Genomic DNA, 27,580 nt, shown 5'->3' with positions numbered 1-27,580 from the left:
CATTCATAGTTGCCTCTATTCCTCATTTTGTTTTACAACAACTCAAGCTAGATTTCTCTCCTTTCCCTCTTCTTTCCATCTGCTGAAGTCACCCATATCTAAACCCTCCTAAAAAATTTAAGAGCTAAAAAATAAACAGTTAACAGTTCCTACGCTCACAGTTTTCTGCCCTCTGCTTACACACTCCCAATAAATCCTTAAGCACTACCATAATTATACTACTACCAGTTACCACAGCACTGCCTTTCACTTGAGCTCCCTGCTCATTCAGATGAACTTCATGCTTTAGGGTGAGATGACCACTCCAGTATAGGTGAGAGATTATTTCTTTTACAATATAATTGAAAACACAAAACAGATATTCTGAACAAAAGGTCTTAAATATCAGGACTAAAAGTTGTAACTTAAAGAGAAGTGTTCTGTAACTGCAGTGGAAAACTTGACTATTTCAAAAGGCATGGAAAACAAACAAACACCAACAAAAAAAAAAAAAAAAAAAAAAAAAAAAAAAAAAAAAAAAAGGGCAGTTTCCACAATTTTAGCCAAATTACTTAACCCTTTGACAAGTCTAGGCCTTTATAGCTCTTCCTAATCAAGGGCTTCAGAATATTTACGGTATTATTATACAGTCAGAATATTTACGGTATTATTTTACAGGCTTCAGTCATTTCTGGTACTATTATACAGTCATATATGCATTATACTGCAAATATTTTTTGTCTTTTAACTGAAAAAGATTCAGCAGAAAATGCATCTCAATGAAATCTGAGACATGTCCTGCAACTGCGTCTTTCAAATAAAATGTATTTTGCTCTTAACTATTGCCAGCCAAGACTAGATTAGAGTCAAACTTCACATTATGCTGTTCTGGTTTCCCCCATATTAGTTTTTTGGCCAGGTGTGGACTACACTCTTAACAGACAAAAACCACACACATAGTTGGGTCTTTTTTATGTACAAAAAGAGAAGAAAATGAAATACAACTCTGAATTAGGTGCAGAAATAACTGCAATGCAGAAGAGTATATTTATTTACAGTCTAATAAAAATATATTATATTCAGCTTAGCTAGGTGTATACATGTTTTGCAAAATGTTCTATCTGCTACAGAAATGAGAGTAACCCATAATGTAATTATGTTTGAACAAATACAATAAATATCTGTATTTTGTTTGATACAACTGTGGATTAACATATATTGAGATGAATACAAACCCTCTTCACTGCCAAGAATACACTTCTACAAAGGAAATACTACATACAACCTTTGATCAGAGTTAAATTTATTGCCATAAAGCACTTTCCTTATCTTACATGCTTTTAATTACCATTGGTCCCAGATGCCAACAAACACTGTCCACCTTTAGCTTAAAATACAATTGTCTTACTGAAGATTTTAATAGGAAAGGAATTACATACCAAAAAAATTGAAAAATTATCTTTAGAATATTATTTTATTTTTTAAGTAAAAATATATATACACACGCAAGTAAACTGTTTTACACTTTAAAAAATAAAAATTAAGTCTGAACACTGACTTTCCTCAGAAATTCTTCCAAGTCTAACTCATTAAGCCTCTGGGTATCAGCAGGACTGAGTCTTCCAGTTACTGACAAAGGGGAGAATACACACATTTGTCCATTGAATCTGGAAATCTCAACTTGCAAAACTTTTCTCTAATTTCTTAGTATTTAGTTTAAATACTAATCTCTAAGAATTTCAGTATGATTGCAAATAAACCAGTACATTAAATCAGGTGGTAACAAGTACAGCGTACATGGAGGCAGACTGTAGTGTCTGAGTGAAATCCTCCTATCCACAGCTTCCTAAAGAAAGATTATAAAAACTGCTGGGAAGGAAATCTGGTGATAATTTACTGCTACCTGATATGTCTACTCCCAGTCATTTTCCTCAGCAATTGTTCCTTCTACTGATCTCATACAGAGATAAAAATGAAGAAGAGCAGAGAAAAGGTCTAGCAGATGAAGAAGAGAACACAGCATCACGTGAAACTGGCAGATGAGGAATGTTAGGAAAATAACTCTAGAAACATTCTTCCACTTCAGGCTAAACCTGATCAAATGCATTGAACAGAAAATACAGTGTGCCATGAAGTAAGGAAGAAAAAATAAATAAATTTCATCTTTCCCTCAAATAAAGGGAAACTGTACAGGAAAAATGAACATCTTTAAAAAAAGTGACAAGACTAGTTGGACAAGTCTAATCTCTAAAAACTGCAGGAAGATTCCACACAGCAATGATTTTCAAAGACAAGATGACCACAACTTAGCTTTCAACTGTCTCTTCCTGACAGAGAGGACATTGTGTGTTCCAGGCCACAGACAGTTTCAGAGTGCACTCTGCTTGAGTAGCTGTGGGAAAAACACAAATCTGGATGCAAAAGTTCTGGCAGTGGATTCATCTGCTAACACACAGCCAATGTGTCCTCAAGTTTCTGAAGCTTCAGAAAAAGAAACATGCCTGGGGACCTGTTTCTTCTTCACACAGCTTTATTTTTAAATACTAGTTTCTGTTCGGTGAAAACTGTACAGCCTTGACTATTTTAAAAACCTTCAACAGTATGCTGTACGACAAACACTAGTATAAAAAATGAACCAAATAATGTTACTCCACTGAGTAAGTGAAGATCATGCACACGCACACACACACACACACACACAAAATGATCGTGTAAATAGCGAAGTTAAGGGATTTATAAATAGCAAAATCTTTGAATAAAGTATATACATTTTTAGGCTTTTTCTATAAACATACAAATATATATAGTGCTCCGAGGAGAGACAAGGTAACTATGTTCTACATCACAACTTAGAACATAAGATTAATTGATGTTACTCTAAAGGCCTTTGAGGTTTTTTCTTACATATTTATACCCTACACAGTTAACACTTGCAAAGATATCTTTTCACATTAGTTCCACTTTCAATGTACAAAACCATTTCACGTTACAGTTCAACAGCCTGCAGAGCAGTGAACAGGAAAGATGACACTGCATGCTGAAATAGTAAGTGCGAAGACACCGTAGAGCTTGTCTGTGGAATGTGCTGCACTTCAGCAAGAGAGCTACAAATGGAGCATGAGAAACTGCTCGAGACACCATCCTCAACCTCCCCACCTGCAGACACGCCAGGGGCCTTTAGATGCACACCAATAAAAAACTATTTTAAGATACACCGCTCTCACAAAGGGAGTAACATTTTGCTTCAACAGTAAGACAATTATAGGTTAATAGGACTGCCATAACATAACACAAATAGGGCCAGGCACCGTATGACTCTGAGAACCTCCTGTAAAGTACTGTGCACTCAACTTCTACTTCTTTAAGGATTATTTTAATGTGAAATGAGTATGTTCAGTATCCATCAAAAGCACTCATCATTTTATAAGGTCAAGCTAATGATGACCAATTCAAACAACTCTGCATTAGCAGTAACCACATCCATTCAAAAACAAATGCTAAATTGATGATGCTCAGAAAAAAATACCAAAGGGCTCACATTAATTGTGAGTAATTTTTCAACTATTTCACTATTAAAACCCCATACTACTCTGTTTAACTACTTTTGGAGCAGGTTTCAAATGGAACAAATGGTGGTGAATTTAAATAAAAACAACAAATCCAAAAACCTCACTCATAAAATTACCATGGGCTGAACAATCATGATTAACAAGCACTCCACTGCTTACGTGGGTTTTGATAGTCTTTGCTCAAATAAAAGCTCTCACCTTTACTATTCTGAGGAAAAAAGAAAAAAAAAAAGTTCTTTAAAGTTACAGTTCAAAAATCCTAAATACAAAACACATAGATGCAATGGAACAAGTGTCCCCCCCATCTGTCTAGGGTTAAAGCATGTTTCACACCAAACTGAACATCAGCTGTCCCTTTAAAACATCTGAGGGTCAAAATTCGGCCTGTCACTCATTATTCTGCTTCCTTAGGGACATCAATGATATTAAAAGTGGAACGTACTGAGGTTATCCACTTTAAAAATCCCACTCTTTGGTGGGACTACTCTTTTATTATTAAAAGAAATTCATTTCCCATGCTGTGTGTTCGGTAACTACTGTGTGTCACGCAAAAGACAGTTTTCCACATTTAGAATTGCTCACAATGAAGCCCTGAGGTAACCGCCTTTTTTCCAGGCAACAGTAATACAGTTCCTTTTGACATTTAATCATCCTTTTACAACCTACACTAGTATATGCAACTTTAAGCAGTCAATATTGATTATCAATTGTTCCCAAAGATGGGACCAGTCCAGGTTTTGCCTTTTTTTTTTTTTTTTTTGATAGTTTTTAGGATAAAGATTCAGCAGAACGGGCTAATTTGGGTGCAGTGTCTTCTAAAGAAGCTTCAACTGAATTCCCCAGGTCTCCATTTTCATGTCCATCAATACTTGGCTTCTTATCAAACACTGCAAGTTAAAAAGAAAATGGATTTAAGGAAAGAAGCAATCTTGGGAAGGACAGATCAGTGATCCTTGTTTCGAAAGCTGGAATGTTTCCTGAAATGATTACTAAAATTAAAGCTGACAGGTTTTTAGCAGAGCAGAGCATGGCAGGAAAACAGGAACTGTTTCTTTGCTTTTCTAATTTAAAAAATGTATCTGAAGAAGTCACCAACATGAAGTGTTGAGGGGAATTAACAACTCCTAGTCAGAGGTAGGAAAAGATAAGAATAAATTTGAATTTCAACCTTTGGGAAAAGATGACCAAGAAAAAAGTTCATAAGTTAATACAGTTAATTCAGTTGTATCTAAGTAAACCAGGCCAAACAGTGAGGGACCAACCAGATGAAGTGACAGTCTATTAGTAGGTTAATTGAACTGACAGCAGATTAATTTTACAATGAATATAAAAAAAGTATTTTCCAGAAATTGGTTTGCATATTGAGACTTCAGAATTAAACTGCACATAACACATTTTCGAAGGTTTACCTTGTGACGGTTTGACATCCACATTTGCATCTTTCCTATTAGAACTTGAATTTGCACCTTCTTCCAATTCATCAAGATATAAACGGTAACGGTGTCCACTCTCATCCTCATATTCTACGTTTTCATCATCCGAATCAACTTCTGGAGCAACATACACTACTTCAAATTCGATTTCACCTCTCTAAAATGTAGCCAAAAATACAAATTTACTTACTACTGCACAGCTACCCAGCAGGATTACCAAGATGAGCTAGGTTACTAAAAAAAAATACATTTTACTGTTGTAAACACATTTCTGTAAATTCGATTCAGTTGACACTGATTCAATTGTGCTGAATATTTTGGGTAGGTATCTGAGTTAAGCTTTTACTGACTAAAGTAGAACAGCTCTATAGCTAACTTTACTAAAACTACCCATATTTCTCATATGCCAGTACATTTCAAACAGTGATTTCTAAAGAGGAAATTTTCTGATAAATTAGGCACATGTGTTAATTGTCGGAAAATGGGATGCAAATCAGGAAGAAGATTATCTAGACCACAAAAATATGAGAAACATTGTTTGGCTGGAGCTGTTCAGTCATAAGAGTAAAGCATATGTTACCTAAATAGTTATTTCTGTGGGGCAATGTAATAAATTGATTTTCATCAGCCTTACTGAATAATGATTAGCCAATACATGTTTAACCAAACCACTACTGACCCAGCATTTTTCTCCTTAAATTGCAAAACATAAGAGGATTAAGTGTAAGGTGATAGAGCCTCAAGAATAACTGTATCTTAGCATTACACTCAATTTAACAGAAAACATTAAAATTCAAGGTAATTCAACAGGCAGAACACAGGGAACACCTAGATGTGCCTACAGATAACAGGTCCAAACTGACCTGTTGGGAAAGAATAGTTACAGCTTCTTTATGCTTGGCATCTCTTAGATTAACTCCATTTACTGCCAGAATAGCATCACCAACATGCAGTCCTCCACATCGATCAGCAGGCTGCCCAGGATGGATTTCAGAGATCAGTATTGGAACACCATGCTCTTTCCCACCCTATTAAAAACAAAAAAGAAAGGCAAATTTTAATTAACTGAGATGCCTTTTAATATAAAATTGACATTCTGACAGTAGCTCCTAAAGTGCTTATTTCAACTTCTATTTTAGAAAATTAGAAATCATTCTTCAAACAAAGAATGTTTAAGAATGCGTGAGTTGCTTCCCTTAATTCTTCTCCCCACAGAAGAATGGAAAATTTTGAATATGGACTCAAAGTCAAAGCATGCATACTAATAAATTGAATACTAATAAAACTATAAAATTGAATACTAATAAAACTATAAAATCATATACAGACTCATGAAAAGCAGAAAACCTCATTAAAAAAAGCATATCAGGCACCATATTGACTTGCAAGAAACAGTATTCATATTTAGAATAAAAGTCTAATAGTCAAAATTTTCCAAATTTGTTGTAAAAAGTTTACACAGCTTTTGTCAGGTGAGACATGCCAATACAGGTATTTAAAAAAAAAAATTATAATCACAACAGATAACATTAGAAGTCATATTTCAGATTGTCTCTGCTCTTCTAAATATTTACAGCTGGAATCACCCATGGCTAATCTGCTAAAGTGTCTATACCCTACACATAAATCAAAATCCTAAATTTAATATAAAGTAGCAATTATCTATTTCCTAATCTATCAAAATGGGCCTTGAAGTTCCATGACCTTATGGATTTGTGTATGCTTTTTTCATTTGTTCTAACCACACATTTACTGATCCATGCATTTTACAGAAGCAGGAATACAAACTTGAATTGCTGCTTCTGTGTCATAGAAAATAAATGCAAATATTTACCGTGATTGAAATTCCTAGTCCTTCATGGTCTTCTTTAACTAGCAAAACTTTTCTGATTGGACCAACACCTTGACTCTTCTTTAAGGCATCAGGATCCTGGTTTGATAAAAAACAAACATAGCACAAAAATAAATGTGTGAACCAAAAACTGATGCATTTCAGCATTTTGGGTTTTTGTAATTACATACAGGCAGTGCTATGAGCAACAGAGTTTTAGACTAGCTCCAGGCAGGACAAACTTACAGTGCCCCTTTACAGAAAGGGAGTGAAATCAGAAAAGATTCCTCATTATGCACCCCTGATGAGAATAATTATTTAAATTACTTCACTGCTGATTAGTGCACAACACAGAACTTAACTTCAAAAGAAGGAAATCAGCTGCATATTAAAAACACTAAGGGACCACATGAAGAAGTGCTGATCACTGCTAAAATGCTATATGATGTAAACTATCTTAAAAGTAACCAAATGACAGAATATGATGTAATATACTCTCAAGGAAGAGATTGCTTGCTTGAGTTTATTTTTATTGTAATAAAAATAAACCACACCAAAAGCCATTGAACACAAATCTAAAAGAGAGACAAAATAAATCAAGGTTTGTTTTTTCCTTTTGTTAAGTCACTGATGCCATTATGCACACCTTTAAAATCACAAATACATGTATCTGTCCATCAATATTTTACATGCAATTAGCAACATAAGCAGTATGACCGACTGACAGCAGTACCTGACCAACTAAGGTATTTAGAACAGATCAAAGCGAAGCACTTTGCTGAACACTGGGGTGATTAACAGGACATGTGCCATGTGGAGTGAGTTTTACCAAAGGCGCCCATAATGAAATGCTGCTTAAAGGTTTTAAAAAGTACCTTTAGGAGGAAAAACAACAACCCACAAATAATTCTTTTACAGAATGTCAATTTATCTGGCCTTTTACGAAAAGAAATTAAAATCAATTTCAGTTTAATCTAATGCTAAAAATTTTATTCTTGGTTTTTGTAAATAAGTTAGATCCACATTTTGAAACCTAGGTTATAAAATTCTGCTTTAAAGCTGTATTTATACACATAAATATATACATTTATATCAGAGGCCCAGTTTTCAAAAGGACTGAGTGCTCCTAGGTAAGTTAAAGTTATTGTATCATCTTCTGTGGTCATTTAGAGGGATGTGCTACTCAGCATGGAACTGTCCTTCAGCATACAAAACGACAACATATTTACAAGTGACATTTGAAAAAAACACAACACTGAAGCGAAAACAATCACAAAGATGAAGAGGTAACTCATGTCTGGAAATAATGGAGGAATGGCTCATCTTTTCAACTTACATGTCCTGGTGGTGCTTGCATTGGTCGTTTGAGATCATTCCGACCTCGACAAGCTCTAATGACGGTTTTGTGGCGGTGAAGGTGTATTTCTGCTTCCAGCTGGTTCCACAGCTTGTCGTGAGCAGGTCCTTTCATATCCCGGCCCAGTAACTGAATCTGCTGGACCCTACACAGTGACAATAGAGAGTACAACAATGCTGCATTACAACAGGGAAAGCAACGCATGGTAGGACTCGTACAACTCATCAGGTTACAGCACATGATCACGCAGCAACTGGCGCAAGAACCCTGGGGATTTTTGCTCTTCCTTTTGTTAATTAACTGGAAACATGAGGCTTTTCCTCCTTAGTCTTAACCTTGAACCTGCTTCTGGGGATGCAAAGGAAGGAAACAAGAACAACAAACATCTTATGCTAGGGGACATGCATTGATTTCACATACCTTCCAGCTAGCTCCTTATCTAAATACTTGGCTGCCAATCTTGCTCCGTAAACCTCAGCCTGAAGCACAGCTATGTGTCTACGGAGGGCCTCATTCTCCTTCCTTAGCAACTTCACCTCAGCTTCCAGTTGAGCTTCTTTGACTTTTTCCTTCTTGTTAGCTTCAAGTTCTCTCTCCTTTACAATGACAAAAAAAAAAAAAAAAAAAAAGAAAAGAATATTAAAAAGCTTTTATCCAAGTTAATAATAAAAGAACACTCACTGTTTCTACACACACAATCTGAAATTATTTTCCTGTGTACAAGACATGCATGCAGGAAAAGAAATTTATAAAAACAACAAAAAACAAAGCAGGGACTCTGGAACTACAGCTAGTGGTTTGCATACTATCCTACACAAAGGTGGCAAAATTTAAATAGCCTGAGTACCATCCTTACATTTTCTTGCCTTGCAAATAGGAGACTGAAAATTAAGCAATACTATTTTCAAAATTAAAGAGTAACCATGAAGCTATTAAATATTTCAATTTAACTAAATTCTTTAACTATTATGATGATGATGATGACATGGAAATGTAAGTCCATATGTCCTTAAAATGACAATTATTTTCATGCAAACAACCAAGAAATGTCCAGCCAGAGACATTTCCAGATTAGAGTCTGAAGACCACATAAATAAAGCCAAGGATTCTACACATGAAGATGACACCCTGACAAAACTAGAAGAAAATTAGTGCAAAATAGCTCTGTTAAAAAAAAAAAAAAACCGAACAACTGAACAAAACAAAAACAAAACCCACATTAAAACCACACTTTAAGCAAGCTATCACCCTATGCTTCACCCCTTAAAAAAGGAGTTATGGAGATATAAATTAGTCCCACACTGTTCCATCCCAAATGTACACAAACTGCATAGTCATTACCTTATCTAATACCCAGTGTACTGGTGCAAAAGGAACTAGATTGCTAATTTACAAAATCTACTTTAAGGAGAGCATGCTTGAAAACTTGGATCTTTTATATCTTGCTCTGCACGCCTTTTGCAAAGTGGGGGAAAACCCCTACCACAAACCAGGAAAATAGTAAAGACACAGGATCTAATACTGTTTCCTTTCAAAACTGGCTGTCAACTGTAACAGCAATAAAAACTAAATTCACCATAATGCATTTCTGAAGACACCTGGAGTACCCAAAAACCCCCTTCTCTGTACCTGTACCAATTACATTGTTAAACAAATAAAACCAGGAAGTGCTACTAAAGAAGCAACAGGACAGATATAAAATTTTACAGAACTGGCAAGACAAATCTGTTCTCAAATTGTGCATATGCTATTCACTATTCCAAACCTGGATATAAAACCATTAATATGGTCAATATCGCCACATCTGAGAAGCTACACAAAGTTGGTCCTTCCAAATGGAATTATTTTCACAATAGATATATGGAAGCATTTAATGACTTTGCCAGAAAGTCACCTCTGAGTTTGATAGACTCTAGTGCCCCCCTCATCTGTCAAATACTTTTATCAGTTTAGAAGAACAGAGTACACACCTATGTACATGTTGGTCAAGAACTGCCCAGCACAGTGCTCAGGAGGAGCAGCTCAAAGATTGCTTGAAATCACTGGCATTTCACATCCTGCCATTCCCATGATGATCCACCTTCAGATCAAGTTTGGCTCCATAGGTATATTAGAAAACATACTACACAAAGTCACTTCTGGCCTCTGGCCTTTGGGTTGGAGTTGTCTTGTGTGAATTACTGCAGCAAATCTTTCTGAACTGCAAAACCACACCTAAGCCAAGAATTTTGAGTAATCTACATTTCAAAATGGGAGTTTCTAAGATTATACCAGTCATTTCTATTATTATTTTGGTATTGGGATATTTTCTTTACAAGAAATTAAAGTGCCACCATGCTGTGCTTTCTCTGCCACACACTTGAGGAGTAAGAAGGGTCAGAGTTCAACTTAACATCTGTTTTACAGTAACTACAAAATCCACATACAAATACAGTGTTCCTGTTAGCTCTGTTCCTGTTGTCAATACTGCATTAATGTGATCTAAATAGTAGTATAGGCTCCCTGGTTGTCCACTTTTAGAGCATCTATTATTTGACAAATATAGAAATCCAAAGACCAGAATTTAAGATAGGCATATTGCAACCTCCCTCAGAAAAATGAATTCCTGAAGTTTTCAAAGATTCTTGATTACACCAGCGAATTTCAAGCAGCACATCTTACAGTAATTATATAAAGTAACCAGCTTAAACACCCCCAGGCTCAGGTTGTCCATTGATTTTCTCTCAATTTGGTTTGTCATTTAAATTAAACAGGAAGCCAAATGTTACACTTCTACGTAGAATCACTTTTAGTCATGCATTTGAAATGTTACACCTAAAATACAAAAATACAAGGGAAATGCAATCCCGTAGAAGTGTTCTCTTCCTATTTTCTCCATTATTATGACTACTTTTTTGTGACAGAAGTGCAAAATTACACCCAGAAACCAATCTTCTATGGACTGTCTCCAACTGATGACCACATGAAATAAATAAAAAAAATTTAAAAGGTTTGCAATACAGAATTTCTGAAGATGTCCTGAAAGAGCATGTCCGGTTTTGAATGACTGTCAAAAGATTTGACCAAAGTCTCAAAACTGTTAAAAGAAATCAAGGAAGTGAAGTTACAGAATAGTTTCATGCTTTCTAGTGTTCATAGTATGGCACAGGCTGTGAAAACAGAAAATTGATTTTCTGTTGGGAATACAAAAAAAAAAAAAAAAAAAGTTACGGCAAGGTTGAAGATTAAAATTTACAGTTACCAGCTATTCTGTGGCTTTTCAAAAAACCAAATACTGACTAATGATAACAAAGCATATAACATAATAAAAGTAGAAATGCTGTTTTAAAACCTTTCAAATTTGTTTAAAAACCTTTCACTGTGAAAAGATAAAAGTCAGGCTTGCTTCACTGCTTATTTATATCTATGTATTATTGAGTTCATATGCTTTTGGCTATTACATCAGCCAGTAAAGCATATTAAATCATGCCCATGAACAAAATCAGGGGAAAAAAAGGGAAGTTGATTTGATTTTTTAAAATATAACATGCAGAATACTTCATATTACACTCATAGATGTGTACAGTGTTTATGCTTTAGCAATTGTACAACATCTTGACAGTTTTTGAGATATTGCCAGAACAATCTTTCAGAATGTCAAGTTGCCAGATATCACCCCAAACTAGCTGCAGCAATAATAAACAGAACACATACAGAATCAGGAAAAAGGGTACCACATCTAGAAAAGAAAAATTAAAATGCAAAGGAAATTCTTTACACAGCATGTTGCCAACTGTTGGGACGAAGGAACAAGCCAGATCTGTTTTGCCAGTTTCTGAGGCCAACATACATACAAGTTGTTGCACAAAACAAAAGCACTGCTTAAACACAAAAAAATGGCAATCAGCATACTTACCATTTCATCCACAGAAAGGACAGACTTAAGACAGAAGAAAAGAGTTCCATAATTAGAGAAACAGGCAATAGGAACTTTAAGAAAACGCAACAACATAAATTACTTAATCCAAAAGGACTTCACCAGCAGACTGTATATTTCATCAGATGGCATAAACAACAAAGACACTGCAACAATTCTATTTAGCAACAATTTTGGTATTTTGTAGTAAAATTTATTAAAAATCTAACTAAAAACTTAACTTTAGTGTAGTATTGAAAACAACACCTTCTCCTAAAATACCAAGAATCTCTATAAATAGCAAAATAATGCAATATACCTGAAAGAAGCACCGAAAATCCATTTGGCAATACAACATATACAGCTAATAGATTTTTTTTCCTTTCAGAAAGAACAACATAATCTGAGTTACAAGAGGAACATAAAGGACAGGCAGAAGTATCAGAAAAGGTATCAAGTGCAAAAAACAAACACAAAAAAAATTCAACCAGGCAACTTCATACTCTCACAAAGAGTTATTAGGATTGCACTAAGAAGATTTCCCACTCCTAAAAATGGACTTGGCCTAAACTACACAATAATCAATTGCTTCGCAATTTAAAGACATTTTAAAATGTCTTAGCTCACCACTGCATACAGTTTTACAGGTTACAGAGTATACACTTATGCTAAGAGTCTAAAGAGTCTACATACAAAATAAGAGTGTCTGTCCCTCAAGAAAGGAGGAAATTAATTAATTGAGGTTTATTTCCCCATTGCACATTCTGTTGACATAGTTCTTCTTTGCCCTCAGAGACCTTCTGACTGCCAGAAGGTCATCACAACAGTTTCATTTACTCAAACATCAGAGGTTCCATTTTATTGTCATTTAAGCGGCCTCAGTTTTGCTTGCTCTAGCTTTGCAAACTTTCATAGCTTTTTTTATCTAGAAGAGTTTAAAATTGAGTTTCTGTCCATTAAAGCTATGAATTCCCTAAAGGCAAAGTAAAACAAACTTAAAACACTAGTCCTCATATTTATAAAAAGGAAAAACTAAAGGAAATCAAGCAGAGGACATCAGTCTAAGCTGTTATAAAGTTCAATTTCAACACAGATAAAACTGAACCTATGTATGTAAAATGCATTTATTGTCACCTCTGGGAGGAAGATTGCTGTCAATAGCATGGAAAATTAATATATCTTTAGAAATCATTTATAACAAGGTAACAAGAAACAGAAAGCTTTCAAGTGAGTGTGTTACTCAGAAGTTACGTTGAACCAAGAAAATCTGGGGACCAAAACCACTTATAGTGATACATTAGCTTAAAACATTTTCTACATGTAAACCTGAAGTCTAATACTTAGAAAATGCTGATAATATTTAACTAATGCTTATTTAAAAGCCATGAGAATTATTTAGAGCTCTATATAAACTTCACCATACTGTAGCCATAATTTAGTACAGAATAAATTATGTGTGGACAATGCAGAAAATGTTGCTTTTATACTGCATGTACAACTATTTAGCCCTAGGATGACAGCTCTAATCAATTACAGCTTTTGAATCTGAAACACAAAGAATTTGGGTTACTCCTGTTGCTCAGTGGTTAGCCTAGCTATCCTTTAAAACTTACATTCTACTACTGTGTTTTATTGTACATTAATTAATGGGACAAAATAGCAAAAGAGACTAATCTAATGCTCCACATATGTTGGGAGTAGGTATTTGCAACCAAACTGCGAAGCAATTTTAGAAAGTCAGAGACAGACTGATTCATACCAACAGTTAGAAACCACATGTATACAACACTACTCTACTGTATTTTTTCATTTACAAAGTCATAGTATTAGAGCCTGAATTCGTGGAGTGGCTAGTAACAAGGCAGTCTATGCCCAGGCTATCAGCTGATGTTAACTAACTGTACAGATTAATTGCTGTTAACTTTTCGTGGGCTTTGTAAAGGTCTGAGTTTTAAAAAAACATGCAGTCTACTGAGTGCTTCCATTACAGCCTTCTTCTATTACCTTTTGCAACTTCAGTCTTCAGAAAAGCTTTATAAATCACAAAAACATTTTCTTTTTTTATTTTCAGAAACCACTAAAAATGGTTTATTTACAAAAAAACTTCTTAAATCCTTACTCTTTATTCTGACATTATTAATCTTATTTTTACTGGTTGCTAATAACCAACTATAAATGTTATTAAAAGCAAAAAAGCTAATATTTTTAACATGAGAATTTGTAATCAGCTTATTCCCACCTTCCAAGGAAGAACTTCCCCCAGGAGAGGAAGAAGAGTAATATAATCCCACATTCAAGTTGCAATACTCACCAGTTTTGCCTTAATAGCCCCAGAGTCAACATTCTGACCAGTCTTGGCATGTAGCTGAAGCTGAACAGCATGGAGCTGCAAAAGCTGATCGTGCACTTCCTTTTCCAATACTGCTTTCTCTGCCTGCGTTTCTGTCAGCTCAGACTTCAGATCAACCAGCTGTGCCTGTGAAGATACAATCCATCATAGTAATGAGAGCAAGGATTAAATGGGGTCACCAGAACTGTGACACATAACAGCATTTGCTAGTATAGGGATGCTGCACCTGGTGGAATGCAGGTTAAGAATTCCTCTGCAGCCCAGCTTTAACACTGGGTCATTTGCAGGATTTTCTCCCCAACTTGCCAGAAAATTCATGCAGACACAGAACAAGCATCAAATGACCATATTGCCAAGAGTAACAACAGCTGAGCTTTCCTTCATGCAGACAATGGCATGTGATGCTGATGTCCACTCCAATACAAAGCAATGGCATTAAACCTATGTAGGATTTACACCCATAGCAATGCAAACACAATTTTAAAATGCAAAATTATTAAATCTTGCATTTTAAAATTGTGTTTGCATTGCTATGGGTGTAAAAATCGCTCAAAGTAAAATGACAATTATTTATCCAATGCTGAAGTCAAATTATCCCATTTACAGCTGGTCTATTTTCAACTGAAAATATTTCCGAAATTAACTGACATAGCAAATTAGTTGAGTAAACCAGAAGTGATGAAATGCCCCTTAAATGCATATGCAGAAAACAAGAAATAGTTATTAACTATTGAAAAAAGTGGTTTTGAAACATTTTTAAAACAGTTTTCATGTAAGGTTTATGTTACAAAGCAGAAATCTGTAATGAAAGAACAAATACTACCATGTTTACAAAGTTATTTATTATCTAGGTTCATGTAGCATTTTATAAGATAAGCTACATTTAGATAAGCTTTAAAGCTACTATTTGCCAAAAAAAACACAGAATATTATTTCAGGGGATTTTTAGGTAAATTTCCAGAGTATGTTTTTGCATCCAAAAGATTTGGAACTAAAGACCAAAATGAAAAGTGACTAATTCTTAACAAATACCCTCTCATATTGAAGCAGGGTACTTTAGGTATTTTAACAACATTATACTAACATTCAAATTAACAGTGAAACTCAGCTTGCAAGGCAACTTGATATAAAAGATCTGTATCAGTTAATGAAAAAAAAGCAGGAAGGATTTGACTATCAGCGGGGAGGATTTACTGGGTCTAACTTCAGGTACATAGTTTAGATGGACAGCTTCTCAAGCTTCCAGAGTAATTCAGAGACAAGCAGGCACTTCCAGAGGTGATTCAGAGCACCCAGGGTGCAACTGATGAGATGGATCAAGCCAACCTCCAGCATGTGGCTGCCAAGAAGAACAATCTCCCCGCCTGCCTCTTGGCTATGCCCTTTAGTCCCACATCTCTGGGACTGAACACAACAGAACAACCTCCCCCTGTCCCTTGAGGCAGAGCACTTTTTGCCAAAAAACTGGAGCTGCATGCATTTTCACCTTCCAACTGCCAGAATATCAAAAAACCTTGAAAAATTTGCAAACCCTTGCAAGAACTCTAAAGCAGAAATTGCCTTTTACAGTAAGATGATGTTGAAAATACTACAAAGCCAAATAATTTCAGAGAAATGAGTTACTTACAAAGCTGCATTGCTGTCCCTAGTGACCAGCCAGAGTTAAAGTCTCTCGGCTGTGGTTTACCCACCCTCTAACAAAAGCAGACATGCACCTGAACTAACACAGCAAATGAAAATATCACCAGCATACAAGCTGATGATACAGTACAGACCAGATAACAAAGACCTTAATAATGAAGGCACAGTTTGACCCAGTCACAATTTCACATACTAACAATATTTTGTTATTATTAGATACTGCACATATTAAGCCTACTTTAAAAAAATAAGACCACTACTGTCTTACTCCTTTCTAACAGCTGACATGCTGACTTTGATTGCTTTTTTTACACACACACACATGCTCTCTCATCTACTCTAATTCAAAAGACCCATAGAATGGCAAAGTGGGGAACAGCTAAATTTGACCAATTTAATATTGTCCAGCCTCACCTAATAGAGAATGGCAATTAGAGTTCTGGTGGGGAAAAAAACCCCCAAATTTATTTTCCTGTGCAAATAACAAAGCAGCAAGAACGATGGCCACCAGCTTTGCAGGGTGAGTGATGCCCCACACGTATCAAAAAAAGACTGTCAAATGCATAATAAAAATCAAAAATAGCACTCTGCATACAACCTGATATTCAAATTCATATCCTGCTGTTTTAATCATAGATCATTGAATCACAAGATAATCTGGGTTGAGAGGGACCTTAAAGACCTGGTTCAAACCCCCTGCTATGGACAGGGACATCTTGCACTAGACCAGGTTGCTCAGAGCTCCATCCAACCTGGCCTTCAACACTTCCAGGAATGGGGCACTCCAGACAACCTGCTCCAGTGCATCACCACCCTCACAATAAAGAATTTTTTCCTATGATCTAATCTAAATGTACTCTCAGTTTGAAACCACTCCCCCTTGTTCTGTGACTACATGCTCTTGTAAAAAGTCCCTCTCCCATCTTTCTTGTCGCCCCCCTCCAGTTACCATAAGGCCTGAATAAATAAAAAGCAAAAATAAAAAAAAGGCAAAATGAGAAATGATAAGAGCATATATAATGTTTACACATTATGAAAAATCATAAATCTATCCCCAGGAACCAATGCAGGCACAAGAGTCACATCAAAATGCAAACACAACAAGCTGCTTTCATATCCTGTGATCTACTTCAATGAAGGCTGACAAATCTTTACATTACTTCACAGAACTTCTGCCGTTTTCAGCTTGGCCAGCTCACTTAATTTTCCATTACTTTTACTAGCAACATTTTTTACCCAAATTCCCTCCATGGAAGAACTGCTGGAAATTCAACCTCTGTGTCTTCAATTTGGAAACTACTCAGTAAAAACCAAGGATGCGGTAGAGACAGCAGATGAAATCATGAGCACAAACAAGGACTATCAGTAAAGCCATTCCTTCCCAGGGCACCATTCACTGCATGAGGCAAGGGCTCTGCCAAAAAATATGGTGCCAGAAAATATTATATTTCAATTTCTAGAAACATAACAGGATAAACACAAGGATAAACTAACGCTGCACAAGCAACTGTATTAATCCTTAAATTTCTATGCACTCTCCCAACAAGACTGTCAAAGAGAGGTGTCATGTATTTTGGTGGTCACCTGCAACTACCCTAGAATTTGCAGAGAAGTCAGCTGGGGGCAGAAGTTACAAAAATCCAGCCACAGGAGACCATTGAGCTTCATGGTTAGGTGAGTTTGGGAAGAGCCACCAAACAACAAAAACAGAACAGAACCTCTGAACAGGGAACAGTGAGGGGCAGAGGTTGAAGAGAAGGTAGTGTGTTCACTTTCAAAACCTCCTCTTAACTGTAACTTGCTGATTCAGCCAAAAAAGGAACCCTCTGGGCAGAACACAACTGCGCAGACCAGCAATTACCACTCAGCAGCAAGCACCACACTGCAAGGTTACACCTTAACTTCTCTCTGCCCCCTCCTTTGTGTCTCTGCTCCAGCCAATGCATAGCAAACAGCACCACCAGACTGTGATCATGGAAGCAGGATTTAATCATGAAAACCTACACCTACACGAATCAAGCAGGCAAGACATCAGTCTACTGCTTCAGATTACCACCACAGGCTATTTCTAAATTCTACAATTCAAGTAAAATGGAGATCTTGGTCAAATTCACCAAATAGCAAAACTCAGCATTTATCTTCCATGCAATCTAACATCCAGATGATACCAGAAAAATAGTTTTAAAAAGCTAACCAAACATGTAATCAATTTTGGGACATATTTTGCCGTTTACCAGGTGTTTTATATTTCTCAAACGTCTTACAGCTATGGAAGTTAAATGCCAATTCAACAGAAATAATTCAAGAATTTATAAATTACTCTTTTTCTTCCCATAGGAGATAAAAGAAATCATGACATTAAGCAATTAATATTTCTTCCATAGAACATGTCAAAAAAAAAAAAATTAAAAATCTCAAGGCAAAAGAGCCCATACAATGTCCTACTTTGAATCAACAGTTCTTATTGCCTGTTCAAGCAGTTACAAATAATCAAAAAATGGGGTTTGTTACATTATCTTACAATGAATATGTATTTTAAGCTGGCAATAAAATAAATGTCCTCTTAAATGCTGGGATTAATTGCATTTACAGTCATGGAGTTCTTAAAGTCTTAACTAGTGTTTTTCATCAGGAGTCTTAGAACAAAATATTAGTATTTAAGTCTCTTCCAATCAATTTATATTTTTCATATGATGGTCTGAACGTTTTTCACAGAAAAGTGACCATTAGTTATGCTAACAGAATAGTTAGAATCACTAACCAAAAATAATTTATTTCTATTAGATCTCAGAGACATACTCAAAGATTTTATACTAAATTTATAAATTGTAAAAAACAAGAATGTAGATCTTGCCCTGAACAGCTTACAATGTAAATACATCATGAATAAATGTAACAGAAGTACAAATACAGCTGGGTATTTTTGTATAGAAGTGCACAACAGGAAGCAGACAGATGCTAAAACCACAAGTTATGTATGACTGCTCAGAAGCATCACTGCTTGAATGAGGCACTAGAAGATGGCAATATTGCAACCCCTGAAGATCTAAAGCATGAGGGGAAACACACAGAAACTGAGAAAACTTCACAAAGTGAGATGATGGTGACTTACATACCATGGCGACAGGAAACAATCTCCTCTACTGATAGAGAAAGCAGAAGCAGGGGGCTGAGGGGCAAACTGAGAGATGGCATCACTAGATAAGACAACAGGCTTAGCTTTGGGAAAAGCTTTTTCACTATCTTAGCTATCATTGAAGCAACTTCTGCAATATGGACAAGGGCTGCATTTGAGCAAATAGATATAAAAAATATCTATAGCTTGCACATTGCCCAGACATGAGCACTCAAAAGTGGAGCCATGCTGAATTGGGAAGCTGGGTCATAGATTTACATACCACTAGGGCGGAACAGTGGCATTATTCACCACGGCAAATAAAAATAAGAGGAAGACCAGAATCAACTGAAGTGTAATGAATGCACTCCTTGCTATATGAATTTCTAGCTCAAAAAAGTCTAGGCATAATTCAAACACAGTGAAAACTGACAGATTTTTCAGTGAAGGGAAGCTAGATACATACCAAGATCCATTAGCAGCCTCAAGTGACTAGAAGTCATAAGCCAAGCACTCATCAAATACCTTTAGCTTTTGTTTAATTTCAGGCCTTTAGCATACACCTTAGTCATTCTTATGCCAAGCCTTCTAAAATCATAAAATCTGAAAACTGTCTTTCTAAAGATTTTTTTTCCACCATAAAATCTCCGATTGCCAGAAGTTAGGAGTTCATTTCAGAATTTTTTAGTTACCTAAATAAGGCCATCTAGTGCTATCTTTTTATCTGTATGTCTACATTTCTCCCTATTTCACCCTCCTTCCCTGTTGATTTGAACTGAATTAATTTCCAAAATACAAATCAATCTATTAAAGGGGTAAAGGTGTGTATGATTAAAGTTCCTACAACATACAACTTTTACACTAAACAGCTGCTAGCAGGAAAGAGCGACAGATTAGTGCCCTTTCAGAGGAAGTGGGAAGACTCAAATCTTTAGCTAATTTGTTTAATCCTCACAGAGACAGATGCCGACAGCCTGGTGAACAGGCAGCACACGTGCAGTTCTGAGCTAAAGACTGAGCCGCTGTCTCATGTCCAGCCAACTAACCAAAAAATGCAGGGATGAAAAGGCAAAGGAAAGGATGCTGTGATGTGGAAACTCCTAGATCATTCAAGAGAACAGGAACTGCCTGAAGGCAGTGACTTCAGAAGGTCTTAGTGACTTGAAAAAATGCTCAACACTTCCATTCCCCACAAATCACGAGATTTCCAAGCTCCATTGATTCTGTTACTAATAAAACACCTCTGGTGTACATACATATATTTAATAGCTAATTTTAAAGGACAGGTCCTTATGTATCTTGCTATGGGATCAAACCAAAATTCACAGACAAATCAAGTTTATGAGATGTTTTATTTCCTCAGCAGCATGTTGCTATGTAGTTTATACGGGACTCCATAAAGTTTACCAAAATATGCCTTTATGTATTTCAACATTTCACTCCTGATCAGGACTATTAGCCTTCAGATTTAAAGGCTGCAGGACCCAGGATCATGAAACACAACAGAGCACACTGCAATGCTGCAGTGGCTCCTGTCCCAGAATATGCACAAAAAAGCAGTATAAATCTCAAGATATGACACTAGCATATCTGCTTATCATTTCATTCTGGAGGCATTTTTTTAAAGATGGAAACATCATTTGAAGGAAAATGCAGGTAAAAAATAAAAATTTTAATTATGCTTTATAAACAATGAAATCATTATTCCTTAGTGTTCCCATCAAATTACAGAAGTGCAGGACAGAAAACACTTTTCAGAACATGACAGCTGCAGCTCCTACAGCCCACAGATATACACTCAGACACCAGATATGCAACAACAACAACAAAGCCTGGCCTGCACAGCCCATATACTGCCATGTTTTCATGGGGTCCCCTTGCACCAGCCCCTAGATGTGAAGTAGCCAAAGCTCTTAATTATTACACTTCTCTAATTCCTTGAGGAAAGGATTGCCTCCATTATCTCGCCAGTATCACTTTACCACTTTGCCTACAGCTCTCAAAAAAAAAAAAAAAAAACACTCTACTCTTCCTCAGTCTTGACTATTCAATTCTTCCTGCCCACTGAGCAGCATTTGCTGCAATTTGGCACACAACCCTCTAAAGTTTAATGGACTGCTTTGAATGAGAGAGAAACCATGGAACAGAGCAGAGCCCTGTTTAATCTCATGGTGCTCCCTGCAAAGCTAAACAATGTGACAGCACTGCACAAAATGAGTTTCTGAATAGATGATATACTTGGAAACCATATTTTTTATGATAACGCCCCCAGTTTCACCTCAGTGCTTAACACTTGTCAAAGAGGAAAAAGTTACAAGATATTGCTGGAAAGGACTGACAGATTATTAGATTATATTAAAAGCCTTTATTTCATTATTATTGTGACCCCAAAAAGGACCTTTGTGACTTCAATTTTTAGCTAATGCTAAATTTAACAAAGCAGTCTTTATCCTGTGGCTAATAAGAACATGAACAACAAAATTTATGACCAATGACTCTCTAAATAAACAGTATGGTAGTGTAGCCATGTGAGTAGTCCTGGTAAAAATGCAGTGCATGATACTGAAGACACAAATGAATCATAAATTTAATTTAATGCACTTTTATTATGTCCCATACAGAAGATAAAGGACATAAGACAAATGAGTTGCTCCACTTCTCAGGTTCTATTCTAGTCCTGACAAAACATTCAGGGTCAGCAAATTAAAAGGATGCAAAGCAACACTCTTAATTTTTTATCTCCTCTGCTGAAGACCATTCTGGACATTTAATTATCTGCACACTTTTCCTCCCAACAATCAAAGGACAAATAATAATACCAATAATAATACCACATCTTAAATAAAGCATCTTAAAAACTTGGTTTCCCTTTACATAAATGGATACATCCACCAACACTTTTACACCTGTGACTGATCTTTTTCACCTCTATCATTAAAATACTGGCTACTGTTTCTTGATACTGTTTTACTTTGTGCTTGACTGTTTTACTGTGTTTACACCTACTTACAGAAGAACAAATCACTTTTTTTTTTTTAAATCACTTTCCTGACAGGGACAAATTTCTGACTGCCTCACAATGACTATTTCTGTCAGGTTGCCCATGCTTCTAGTTGCTTATCAGGAAGACACAAATCTGTTCTTAGAAGTTATATTGATGGTTTTATTATTGTCATTATTTTGAAATCCATACTACCTATGCAACATAAATCAGTAAAAAAAAGTACGAAATATAAACTAATATACTGGTTTCCTCTCACTTTCTCTTTGGTAGCTCCCAACAAATGAGACAGAAAAGAAAAACACTTTACCACATACAGACTGAAAATTAATTAGTCTAGTTAAATTTGTATAGAAGTATAAAGGCTTCTGATACGGGAAAATATTAATTAAGTACAGGCATAATTGTAATTAGAAAGGGCATTATGATTCTGATAGAAGTTATATGCATCACACTAATAATAACTTAGTATATAAGCTGACTGGGAAAATGCAGGTAAATCTATACTTCCTGAATATGCAAAAAACGCTCAAATTTTAGTATATTAAATTAGCTGGACCAAATCCCACTCCACCAATATTTAAAAAAAACATCTATCTAGTACCAACAGATTTCTAATCCAAAAGTGAAAAAGTCTTACAAGTCTAATTAATAAAATAATACCTCAGTAACTACTGGAAATATTAATGACATTTACTTTGAAAAGTAAACAAGCTATTGCAACTATTCTATATGTATGTATATACACACCTCACAAGGACAAAAAAATATCTTGATCTTCAACAAGTGCATTTCTCAATACAGAATAAAGGAGAGAGGCAAAAAAAAAAAATCCAGACAGACATTCTTAAGAAGGTGCATGGTCCTACCTCGATTAAAGTAGTGCCAAACAACAGAGCAGGACTGTACTTCTGCAGTGTGTTCCATAAGATGGAGTTGCATGCTTATGGAACATCACCATACGCATAAAGCCACCTACATTTAGCTTTTCCAGTTTGCAGTTGGGGTTTTTTATACATATATCTTCATATTACCCACATCATTCTGTATGTGCTTTAACTGAATAGGTTACAAGTTACTTACAAAAGAATTCATCTTATAGAACCACATTTCTCTAAACATACTGATCCAACTTAATCACAGACATAAAAGTACATTTAACTTCTTAGACATACATGGTTTGCTCAGCTTTAGCATATACACAGGCTTAATACATCTGCCAAGATACAGGGTGTGCTCCACCAAACATTCCTTTCTAGCTCATTCATTTAAAATTGCAGAATCAGATTGGCAGTTAAAGTGCCAGAGTTAAAGTCAAGCTCAGTTTTCACTGGCACATTGACCTACTTCTTTTATTTCTACAAAACTGCAGATACACAGAACTTTTATTTTTTAAAATGGACATTTTAAAATGTCCATGCCATAGTCAAGTAACAGTCAAACAAGAAAAACAAAACCTATGAACTGCTTCTCAGTTAAACATTTTCTAAAATCTCACACACTGACCACCAGCATGCATCTGCTAACTTATTTGGCTTTCCAACAGAGAAACACAAAAAATTTCCTTCAAAATGTCTGTCACCAGCTCTAAAAGACCCAGATCCTTGCTATCCTACAAACAAGATACACTCCTCCATTTGTCCACAATGAAATGAGGCTGATCTCAGAAAAGACAGTGGCTTGTATTGCCAAACACCCTTTTTTCCTCCTCTTTGACAAGCTACTTAATTCAACTCTGTCCTACTGTGACCAGCAGGAAAATTATGAAAACAAATCCTCCCCCCACCATATCATTAGTTTAATTTAAGACTGAAAATATTATTAGCACAGTAGTAGATTTATAAACTATCACCATGCTAAGCACAAGTAAATTTATTTGCATACATCCCCTGTGCATCTGAAATACCTTCAGGCTCCTTCTAAAAATAACCTGGCCCAGAATTGCCAACATATAGCTGCCTCCTGGGAAAATACTGTCTTCCTGGAACATTTCTCTCAATATCCAGAAACATCCTTCATATAATATTTTACCCAGACTCCTCTCTCTAGTAGTAGATATACAGCAAGATGGCAACAATTTTTTTGGAAGTCCTACAGCAGGAGCTTCCATCCACCAGACCTCAAGCTGTGCCTCTTAAAAGCGATTGTACCAATCAGGGAAGGTGTATTAAGCTGATAAAGTGGATAAACCAAAGTCTAAACTGCATTTCTTGATTTTTGCCTGCAATATTACAATTAGACTCGACAGTTTTGGTCAAGGAAATGGTATCCACAAACAACAGAATGATATTCGTAACTTTTTGTTGTTTTCCTTTAGGAAATAATATCACTTACTCAGTAAGACAAGTCCAGTCAAATGCAGCTGCAGGACTAAGCTTAGACAAACTTAGTTCAGTCCAAGCATTATTTTAATCCAAAGAAAGGATTTATTTGTACTATTTTAGTATTTCTCAAGACGGATCTAATTTATTGGCTTGAATAAGTGTAGCTAAGTCAACTATTACAGAGGACATTTTTGTGACAGTGACAAAAGCTTTCTATTAAAATGTACAAACAGTATAAAGTTACAATGGTGAGTTATTAAGAAATGTTTGCAACCTTAAAAGTTATGTGAAGTACAGTAACTCACATTATAAAAAAGAACCAAAACCCCGAATCACATCCTAAATGCCAGTACTGATATTAGTGATTTCTTTCAAAATATGTAATTGTACTCTTCATATTGGTCACTGGGGCTTCTGACTAGAAATCTGTGCACATCAGAAGACAAGACACTCACTTTCAACAGAGCTGCTCCATCTTTTGGAGATTTTAAATGGCAGCTTTCATTTCAAGTTTATGACTCCAATAAACATGAGGTTCTAAAATTAACAACCTGCAAGGCAATACTAAAGTTTTCTAAAGGTCTATTTGAAAGATAAAAACTCATCCACATGGATGAGGCCTAATACTACTCACAGTAATAAAAATACTTTACAAAGTAACACTATTTATTCACTCCCGAAGCACTCACTCTAGATTATTAGTATCATTTTAATCAAACAATTACCTCAAGCATACACAAAAATAATGCTAATTATTAACAACTGCTAACTGGGCTCCTTTGCTCTTCAATTTGTAAGAGATTCAGGCACAGATCTTCAGGTTTTTTAGGTGCTCCTGATGATTTAAATTAGATACAAAAAATCTTTCAGGATCTGAGCTATATTTTTTCCTTTCAAAACATTTAAGCTTGAAACAACCTTTTAAAGAAATACACTCTCTTAACCTGAAAATTCACTTGGTTTACAGGCCTGCACACAACAACCCACCATGCCTGTGCAATATGCAGTAAATTCTGATTATCTACCATAAACTCACGAATCTCATTTTACTATACCTCTACTTCATGAGGCCCACTTTATAGGTTGGTATTGTATATGTGTGTGCGTATACATATAAATATATATCTCACCCCAGATATGAGACAGCACATCAACATAAACACATAAAGGAACATAAACATCACTACAATAAGCATTCTGGTGAAAAAAAAATCCTAGAAAAAAATTCCTAGTTTAACGAGATCTTTGTTCTACTCTGAAAAATCTGGCTCCTCTGTAAAATTCCACGGGTTCTTTTGCATAACAATGTCTTCATACCAGGAAGAAATCTGATTAAAACCAAAGACAATCTACTTACTTCCTACTGAAAGACACACCTTCAGAAGAGCAGGTTACTGCTTGAAGACTCTAAGATTCTTTTATTTTAATAAGTGTAACACAAAGGATTGAAAGAAGGGAATTCTGTCTATTGAAACTCTCACAAAGCCCCTATTTTCACGGTGTCTCGGAATTTCTCCTCTTACTGCTATACCCTCACAAGTTCAAAGAACAGCAATAGAAGTCTAAAAAGTATGGCCTACAAGAGACAATGCAGAAAATTGAAGGCTTTAATCCAGGAAAAAGGTAACTGAGGAAGAAACATTAAAAGCCTTCAAATCGTAGTTAAAAGACAAGAGGGCACCTCACATTCACACCTGCTGAGGACACCACAAATAACACCAACTAAGCCAAAGACACTCAGGTTGAATAGATACAAGATGGCCATGAAGTTCTCCAGAATCTCCTTCCAGCTCTTTCACAGGCCAAACGACCTGCAGCCCTGCCTCTCAGTAGCATCAGAACCAGATAACTTGGCTCTGGCTTCTTTTCTCCCAGCATGATGGAAACTCTCTATCAGGCATGAAGAAAACCTTCAAACAGGAAGGCCATTTATTCTTCTCCTCACTGAATGTGCGACCCCTGCTATTATTTTCCTTTACTAAGCTTGGCAGAGAGCTATCTGATCTGCTTTGAAGTGTGAAGGAACAAGAGGACCTGTCAAAGTCCATCCCCAATCCACTTTTCTGTTTCCTTTACTGGTAAGGAGGAACAATGTCCTCATTTTGACTACTGACTCTAAGCTTTAAGCATCTTGATCTTGCCTTTGTCCCTTCTTTTACAAGGCTTTCCAAATTCACATAATCTAGGAATAAATTAGGCTGGAAAAGAACTCTGGGATCATCAAACCCAACCTGTGACCAAACACCACCATGGTAACCAGACTAAGTCTTTCGTTAAACACCTCCAGGGATGGTGACTCCATCACCACCCTCGACAGCACACTTCAGTGTCTAACCAGCCTTTCTGCGAAGAACTTCTTCCTAATGTCCAACCTAATCCTCCCCCGGCGCAGCTTAAGACTCTGTCCTCTTGTCCTGACTCACTGCAGAGAAGACCAGCCAGCAGCATCTGTTGCCCAAAATTCCTGCTTTCAACATCACAGAGAACTCCTCTGGCATGCACCGCTCCACGCCAGACCTGGAATTATCAAACCCAGAGGGAGGATGGCCGCGGCCAGGCCAGAATCCTAAAACGCGGGGCCTGGTGAACCTCCCTCAGCTGCTTCGAGCAGGGAACGAGCAGGAAGAAACCCGGGGGAGCTCCCTCTGCCCCCGGGGCAGGGCCCGGCCACCAGGCACGTCCGGGGATGCGCCCCCGGCCCGGCCCCGCCCGGGGCCACGGCGGCCCCCTCACCTCCAGCTTGTGGTTGATCTGGGACACGGTCTGAGCCTTGTGACAGAGCTGGGCGAAGCACGAGCTAAGGCTCGTCATCTTCTGCCGCCCCTCGTACGTGATGTCGGCCTGGTCGGGGTCGATCTCGCCCAGCAGCAGGTCCACGTCCACGAACGCCTTGTCGAACTCCTTCTCCAGCACCTCCAGCCAGCGGAACATGGACACTCCGCCGCCCGCCGACGCCGAGGCCGGGCCGGCCGCGCCCGGAGCGCAGGGACCACCGCCCGCCGCCGACATGCTGCCGCCCGCTCCCCTCACAGCGCTGCCCGCACCGCTGCCGCTCCCGCTGCCGCCGGCAGGACGCGCCCCCAGC

At 36.8% G+C, this 27,580-nt stretch overlaps 1 protein-coding gene across 1 annotated transcript; it reads right to left on the bottom strand.

Annotated features, from left to right (window-relative positions):
• Positions 1-1,434: 1,434 nt before the first annotated feature.
• On the bottom strand, positions 1,435-27,580 carry GOPC (golgi associated PDZ and coiled-coil motif containing). The gene is made up of 8 exons (XM_009092698.4): positions 27,229-27,580; positions 14,376-14,540; positions 8,590-8,765; positions 8,149-8,314; positions 6,816-6,911; positions 5,845-6,009; positions 4,958-5,138; positions 1,435-4,435 (listed from the first exon to the last, which is right to left on the bottom strand). Exons 1-8 carry the CDS (start codon positions 27,502-27,504, stop codon positions 4,317-4,319), a joined length of 1,344 nt encoding a protein of 447 aa, XP_009090946.2. The 5' UTR covers positions 27,505-27,580; the 3' UTR covers positions 1,435-4,316.

This window comes from Serinus canaria, chromosome 3 (assembly GCF_022539315.1).
Source record: "Serinus canaria isolate serCan28SL12 chromosome 3, serCan2020, whole genome shotgun sequence".
NCBI lineage: Eukaryota > Metazoa > Chordata > Aves > Passeriformes > Fringillidae > Serinus > Serinus canaria.
The sequence above is the reverse complement of the archived record's forward strand: the minus strand, read 5'-3'. Positions and strand labels throughout refer to the sequence as shown.

Excerpts from the sequence above, each read along its gene's own strand:
- GOPC (XM_009092698.4), bottom strand. The coding sequence starts at position 27,504 with ATGTCGGCGGCGGGCGGTGGTCCCTGCGCTCCGGGCGCGGCCGGCCCG. Across the intron at positions 14,541-27,228 it reads AGATCAACCACAAGCTGGAG|GCACAGCTGGTTGATCTGAA; the intron begins GTGAGGGGGCCG and ends GTATCTTCACAG. Across the intron at positions 5,139-5,844 it reads TAACTATTCTTTCCCAACAG|AGAGGTGAAATCGAATTTGA; the intron begins GTCAGTTTGGAC and ends GCTACATTTTAG.